Consider the following 7,482-nt stretch of genomic DNA (forward strand, 5'->3'; position numbering starts at 1 on the left):
TCACAAGATTGCCAAGTCTTTTCCTAAACATACAGCCATTTATGCATATTTCTGTCTACCCACAATAACTAATTGTGTGTGTGTGTGTGTGTGTGTGTGTGTGTGTGTGTGTGTGTGTAAATTGAGCATCTACTTGCGTTTGTCATGGTTTATTTATTGACAATGGTTAAATTCACTTTACTTGAACGGTCTAATCGTTCAAATAACATCATATAAAGATGTGTTTACACAATATTGTGCTGTTGTAATTAAAATCACTCATTTACAGTTATTTTAAGATAACTAATATATTCACAGCATAAAGAAATCTCTAAACTACTGGATTAGATGACGTTCAGTTGGAGTGTATTAACCATATTGAACTAAATGTTGTCTCACCTGTGTGTTTTTCGTGCTTTCTTATGTGACTAATGGTTATAGCATTTATTTACAGTATTTATCCTGTTATTTACTTTTTCTCTTCATCTGTAAAAATAGGAATTGTTTTCACACAAGTTGTAATTTACATTCTGAACTTTGTGTCTTGCGTTGTATCAAGAGTGCCTTGACATTTTTCAGTGGAACGTGTTATTTGTGAGTGAAATCGCATTTGGTGAATGAAGGTGATGATTGAAAGGGATGTCATGGAAAACGTTTTAAATATGCAATGCAAATAGTGACATATCTGATGACACTCTTCCGACTCGCACCATTGTACTCTGTGTGTGTGTGTGTGTGTTGGCATGTTGGAGTTATGGGGGATGGGTTTGTGCCAGGTACGATAATACTAATAGCCCTTTTAGACTTGGAAGTTCCAACTACAGCAACAAAGTCCCTGTTCACTCTGCATTCAGCGGCACTTTGCAAAGGTTTGACTTTCATAGTTTAAATGTCAGAAAATGGGAAAATATGTGCTTGTACAGTAAGTGGTAAGTGCATCTTACCTTCCCAGACTGAAAAAGCCTTAATTTATTATAACTGAAAGATTTAGTTGGGTTATTAAATGTGTATGCATGCGTGTCTGTTTGGGTGCGGGCCCTTGGATAAGGAGCTGGTAATTGATCCATGATCCATAGTCTTCATGTCCTGTGTCACATAAAGTCACAGTTGGCATATCATCAATCCATATCTTCTATCTTGTGCTAAATATTCGGGGACAGAACCTAATTACAATGTATTGCATAAACCCTTAAGAACAAAGGAGAACTTTCCCCCTTATGTCACTGATTTTATCTGATAAGTTACGGGCTGATAAGGCCTATGTGTTGGAACTGTATGCCTCCCTGAATCCTATTGTCATACCTCTGTGTGTGGTTCGGATTTGGCCTGACATTACTGTTGCATTGAGTTGTTGGTGCTTCAGTGAATGCTTCATGACTTGTGTAGTACAGATGAATTTAAAGAAACGTATAAAATCTGTCTACACTTTATATTTTTGTAGATTATATATATTTATTTTTATTTATTGTTGAATAAAGTTTAAATTATTGTATCACTCTCAAATTAGTCCTTTCACTGCATTTGTTTTTTTTAACCCTAGGCCTCTGGCTCCGGCCCCTGCTTGAAAATGACAGATTCAGAGTATACGAAGAGGGAACTCATAAATGAAAGATTTCATATTCGCCGAACAAAACTACACCGTATAGAGTGAATATCTCCTTTGGATGATGAAGCCCAAAACCTCTAGCAAGCCATATTACAACATCTGGACTCTCCCCCTATGCACAGATTGATGCTAATAAAGGGAAGTAGAGCAAAGTTGGAGAAGTTTTAGTCGAGGCATGTAAAGGTGGACTCTCCAAATTGGTCATTTGGGTACAATTATCTATGCCATATTTAAAATGTTCTCAGATCATTATACAACTAATTTAGTTACATCACTACATGTATTATTTCTATCTAAATACAAATGTTATCGTCTTCTTTTTTTTAAACTCAGTCAACCAGACCTCGACACATGTTCTCATTCAAAGAAAACAATTACCCATTGGTCAATTCGGTGAATGAGTGCAGTACCAGAATTATTCCACCAGGCGGAGACATAGACCGTGTTGGCTGAGGCTAGGCAGCTCCATGCTGGAGGAAGGTAGAGTGCAAATGCTCCATGGAAAAGAATACAGGCGACTGGAATCAACTCAGAAATGATCCAGAGACAATATAGTCGCCATTAGCAGCGTTGATATGTCATCGAACACAACTTTTGTTCACAAAATAGCAAAGGTAAGACACACTATTATAAAATATAGTCTATTTACTCTCTTCTGCTGCTGGTTCAGGGGGGTTTGGTTGAAGAGTGATACAACTTGTACCGTTGGAATCGGAGGAGGCTCAGCTTTCTTAATGCCTTATCATTTTTGCATGGTAGCATGAAGTTATCAAAATCACTAGCAGCACTAACGTTATGCCTGCGTGCACCGTTAGCATGTTTTTGCTGTGTACTTATTTTGTTTGTTGCTTGGTGTTGTAATTGGGTTACCAGTACCAGGGGTTGCTCAGTTTCAAGACTAAATAAGAATAAAACAATTGAAAACACAGAAAACAGGCAGTGACAGTATGGTTTTATTACTGAAGGTATCAAAATTCAGTGTAATTCAAATGTGTTTCATATATTCTATGGGTGTTACAAGTAGGCTAGTCCACTTTTTACAGGTTATGTTGGTATGCATTGTTGATAATTCAACACAATACTGTATGTAATCTTCAAGTCAAACATTTCTCTTTAAGGTTTTGCTGATCATTTTGGTCTAAGCTCTCTTGAAAATCCTCTTTGCATCCACACCTTCATAGTTGTAGCTCTGTTGATGAAAGGTCATGTCAGATATGGTTATTATATATAACTTCACAGTTTTCTGCTGTGGCAGAACATTTTCAAGGGGGCTTACTCAGACTAATAATGAAATTATGTGTTTGAGATCCTTATCCATAGCGTATTGACATATGTACTATATGGTATCAGATTTTGACTGGTTTATGTGTATTTAAATCACGTCTCAGAATCTCATAACAATATAAAATTACCTCTATTTGAGCACCTTTTTTAATGACTTCCCAAGTGTGAGATATAAAATGTAGATTTTACGTGCCCTAATTTGCATGAATATAAATTCACCCTACCTGGATAAGTTCATCTCCTTGGACAATTCTGGTTGTTGTCAGCGTCTTTCCGTTGTCCTTCCTATTGAAGATCCCCTTCAACATGTCTCCCTCCATGGTCCAAGAGCCCTGCGAGGTGAGACATGACAACTTATTCATAACAGGAATATTAGGTGGGCAAAGCTTTGCTGAAGGTTGAAAGTTTAGTGACTGACTTTTTGTGGTAGTGAAGTAAAATCAACTGAGAACAAAGGTTATCAAAATAAAAGCCTTTAGCTCATAAATTAACTGTAAAGTGGCTAAAACGCCAGGCTCATATTAAAGTATTTGGAACTAAATAATTACACAAAAAGACAAAAATGTAGTTCGTTGGAGTCAAACTCAAATATAATAAGTGTAATGATGGAAAAAGGCACTTTGACTTACTAATAGTTCCGTTCCATCTGCAAGGCTGTACTCAAAGGTAACACCCAGGGTGAAGTCTATTTCCAGATTGCGGAATTTGCTGCTCTCCTTGACATTAAACGTGTCTCCAGCCTGTTGGATGTGTACCTTCAGGTTGTCGTGAGCAGCCAGCTTTCTCTTCACCAAGTTAATTCCTATCAAGAGACACATGGGAATATGTTCAATAGGCTCTGAGCAATCAGAGAGTACACAGAGAGAGCATAGACATGGTAATGAGACTCTTTGTTTGTTCAACCATATTCCATATAATTCCAAAACATGCTATTCAATCTTCATCATTTTATCAACTCGGTTTGATATCACTCACCCATTTGTTCCATGAATTTCTCATAGTTATCATTGCGATCAATTTTCCAGTTGCCGTCGAAGGTCATGGTGGCTGTGAGGGTGAGCTGGACGACTCTGCAGCGAGGAGTGTCTCACTCAGAGTCTGCCACTCCTTTTAAACTACGCTCCCTCTTATCTCGGCATCTAATCTGGATGCTGATGTGGCCGTTTAAAGCTCATATTTTCTCAAGGCAATATCCGCAGCTGATTGGGCAAGGCCATTGTCCCTAACAGAACTTTGGCATACCCAATAAACCTTACCATATGGTCTACCAACTTTTGAATACTAGAATGGTTGACACAGTCTGTTTCACCTGTATCTCTGTTTGCAAAGGGTTGGTCACAACTTACAGTAACTGCACCATGCATTCAGTGCAGAAACAAAGTAACTAAGCATGCAGCAAATACAACTAAAATATATATATTTTTTATTTAACGAGCAACTCAATCACGTTTTTAATGTCTAGTTTTTAAAAAGAAAAGAAAAATAACTAAACAAACCTGTTGAGTCACACGTGAATACAATGCGTCCGCTACTTTAAATGTGACTGTCTCGGATGTCATTTTGTCAAACCTCTTATCACTGAGCAAATATATTTCTGCACTTAACATGCCTCAGGAGCTGCTGATCCTGTTCTACTTCCACATTTTCTTCAATTACTGTGTAGTTTGGATGGGCCACCAAACAGGACAGAGACAGACTACAACGCATGTCTGCTGAGAGAACTATTGGTTCCAGCCTGCCCTCCATCTTGGACTTGTACACCTCCAGAGTCAGGAAGCGGGCTGGAAAGATCACTACAGACCTTCACACCCTGGACACAAGCTGTTCCAACTCCTCCCCTCTGGTAGGTACTACAGAGCACTGTACACCAAAACCACCAGACACAGGAACAGCTTCTTCCCTCTGGCCGTCACTCTGATGAACAATTAATCACCTCCATCTGCACTACTTGCACTATTACCACCTTTCTGCACTACATCCCCATTTCACTGTTGTTGTTGTTTATATTGTACATACATGTTGCTATTGTTGTCTTTAATGTCTTTATATTTATCCTGTCACTTGTAATTGTAATTTAAATATGTTGTACGATGAGAGCGTACGTGTAACCGGAGTCAAATTCCATGTATGTGCACATGTACATGGCCAATAAAGCTGATTCTGATTCTGATTCCGATTCTGATTAACTTGTAATTGTCTCGTACTGGTTAATGATACCTTTGACCTTAATCTGCCCATTATTGATAAACTTGACCTTTGATATTTTAAGATAATAAACACACTTATGTCATTAAGATACACAAAACTGAATATTATGTTTGTATAGTTATTCTGGATAAACAAAAAGCGTATGCAGATTATTGTTATAGGGCGTCTGTGTTTTTGAGTTTGGGGATATTCTGTATAATGTATGTAAGGTCTATTTTGACAACAGAATGATCTAAACACAATATCCTAACTAAAAACTAACTGGACTGTCAAAAAATGACATTAACAAAGTATTCCTCTGAAATGGGCAGAGAGGTAAAGCAGTAAAAGTATTTCATAAACATCCTGCCAAGTTTCCCAAAGAGATGGATAAAACGTCCACAGCATGACAATTTGTTGTCTTATCTCAGCTTCTTCTCATCTTATCATGAGACCTTTGCCTGGCCTTCCACCTCAATGAATCTGCCTTTTATCAAACAAAAGACCTTCTGCTATGACAGAAAATGGACAGGTGAGTTTACTTGATTGAGCCACATTGAAGCTTATCTTTAACACACTTACATCCCACTATACTTTATCCTAGTATCAGCTGTAACATTGCAACATAATAGCATGGTCTATAAAAGGAGAGGTGCAGGACGTCAGTATGTCACTGCATTGACTCAAACCTGTTTTAGGAAACGCTGTGTGTGTGTGTGTGTACAGCTGTTGCACTCTGTGGATCTAACATTTTAATACTATATTGTAACTGTGAAGGTTTCTTTGTAGCATTGTTTCAAGCATTAAGGTTTTTGGGCAAGAAGAAGATAAGATAAGATATTACTTTATTCATCGCCAGGGGGAAATTTCATGAAGCAGCAGCAAACATGTTTACAAATATACAATACAATAAAATAAAATAAAACAGCAGGGCAGGACAAATTAAATTTAAGAATTTAAATAATAAAGGAAATGAAAATGTAATAAAAATGAAAGTGTATACAGTGTATCTAAAGTATAAAATGAATATATATATATATTGAATATAAAGAAATAAAGAAAGTGAGAAGAGAAGGGATGAATCTGGATGCCAGCTCTGAGGGACCCTTGAGCTCTGTGGACATCAGATCAGATTGTGGGTGAACTGAAAATTGTATTGAGTACTTTTACAGCTTTTCATGGCCAGGCTCCAGGTTACATTTTTAGAGTTGATTTTTTATTTGTCTGACCTGTGCCCAGCCTCAGGGTCCTCGGGCAAAAACATGCTAACTAAAACATGCTAACTTTAACTCTCTGAGTACCCATCCAGCTCACACAAAACCACATTAAGGCCAATTCCCTCTTCTTTTTCTTCTGGTTGTCTCTCTAACGTCGGCTACAGAGTAAATATGTGTCTTTAAAACCGTAAATAGGAGCTAAAAGAGGCTTTAAAGGGCAAATAAAAATGAAGAAATATAGATAAATAAAAAAGCTGAAGGAAGCAGAAAAGTTAGGCGTCATCATCCTTGAGTGACCCTTTTCATATTTCGGTCCAATGATTCAATGCATATTTAAACTGGTGTGCTCAGTGATCATTCTTTAAATAAGAATAAGAGATTAGGATGTGCAGTACTTAAAAAACAATATACTTTATCAATGTGACATCAATATGGTCATATGAGGAGACTTGTTATCGTCTATTGTTAAAAGTCGCATTGCAGTGCAGGTCTATTATTTGCTTTTACCGACTTGGTCTTTATTCCCACAATAAAGATTATTATTCATGAAAATCTCAATTTGTAAATATTTTGAAAAAAGCCCCAGGGGTCAAAGCTTAATTAAACTAGTATATGACCTCGCAAAACTAACGAATACTAGTTTGCACCCACTCTGTGATAACCTAAGAAAATATGCTATGCATAAAAGTGAAACAAAGTTTTGTGACAATAACAGCAGCAGGTGTCAGAAATGCAGTGACATGGTGAAGACTTCACGTTTATGGATGTTGTCTCCAGGATGATAATCTTCTGACTAGCCACCAGAGAGAGCTCTTTTCAAAGAATCTGCTCTATATTATTTTTAGCAACTTGCCCCGATGTCTCTGTTGTGTCTGTCGCTGTTAATCTGTACAATGTAGTCTTGATAAGAGCCACATTGAGTAGGTTGACAGCAAAGCATGTGATGTACAAAAGAAATATCAAGTAACCAATACTTCTCAAGTTTTATTAGTTACCTCCCAGCAGAAACAACCATGTCTTACAAGCACAGAAATGCCCTCGTACAGGACAAGAAGCGCCTGTTCGGTACACAGGAAGCTACATGGAGGAGACAATTCATCACAAGGACATTATGTGAAGTTCAATCATGATGACTTTGGAAAAATAGCGTGAAAGAAGTGTGTTACATTTACTAATGAGAAATGTATCCAACACATACAGCACATAGTT

General features: G+C 37.4%; 1 protein-coding gene across 1 annotated transcript; it reads right to left on the bottom strand.

Moving 5' to 3' along the window:
• Positions 1-2,669: 2,669 nt before the first annotated feature.
• fabp2 (fatty acid binding protein 2, intestinal) lies at positions 2,670-3,911 on the bottom strand. The gene is made up of 4 exons (XM_034538960.1): positions 3,845-3,911; positions 3,499-3,671; positions 3,094-3,201; positions 2,670-2,774 (listed from the first exon to the last, which is right to left on the bottom strand). Exons 1-4 carry the CDS (start codon positions 3,909-3,911, stop codon positions 2,724-2,726), a joined length of 399 nt encoding a protein of 132 aa, XP_034394851.1. The 3' UTR covers positions 2,670-2,723.
• Between the last annotated feature and the right edge of the window lie 3,571 nt (positions 3,912-7,482).

The sequence above is a fragment of the Cyclopterus lumpus genome, chromosome 1 (assembly GCF_009769545.1).
Source record: "Cyclopterus lumpus isolate fCycLum1 chromosome 1, fCycLum1.pri, whole genome shotgun sequence".
In the NCBI taxonomy this organism is placed as follows: Eukaryota; Metazoa; Chordata; class Actinopteri; order Perciformes; family Cyclopteridae; genus Cyclopterus; species Cyclopterus lumpus.

Excerpts from the sequence above, each read along its gene's own strand:
- fabp2 (XM_034538960.1), bottom strand. The coding sequence starts at position 3,911 with ATGACCTTCGACGGCAACTGGAAAATTGATCGCAATGATAACTATGAG. Across the intron at positions 3,672-3,844 it reads GAAATTCATGGAACAAATGG|GAATTAACTTGGTGAAGAGA; the intron begins GTGAGTGATATC and ends GTCTCTTGATAG. Across the intron at positions 3,202-3,498 it reads CAGATGGAACGGAACTATTA|GGCTCTTGGACCATGGAGGG; the intron begins GTAAGTCAAAGT and ends CTCACCTCGCAG.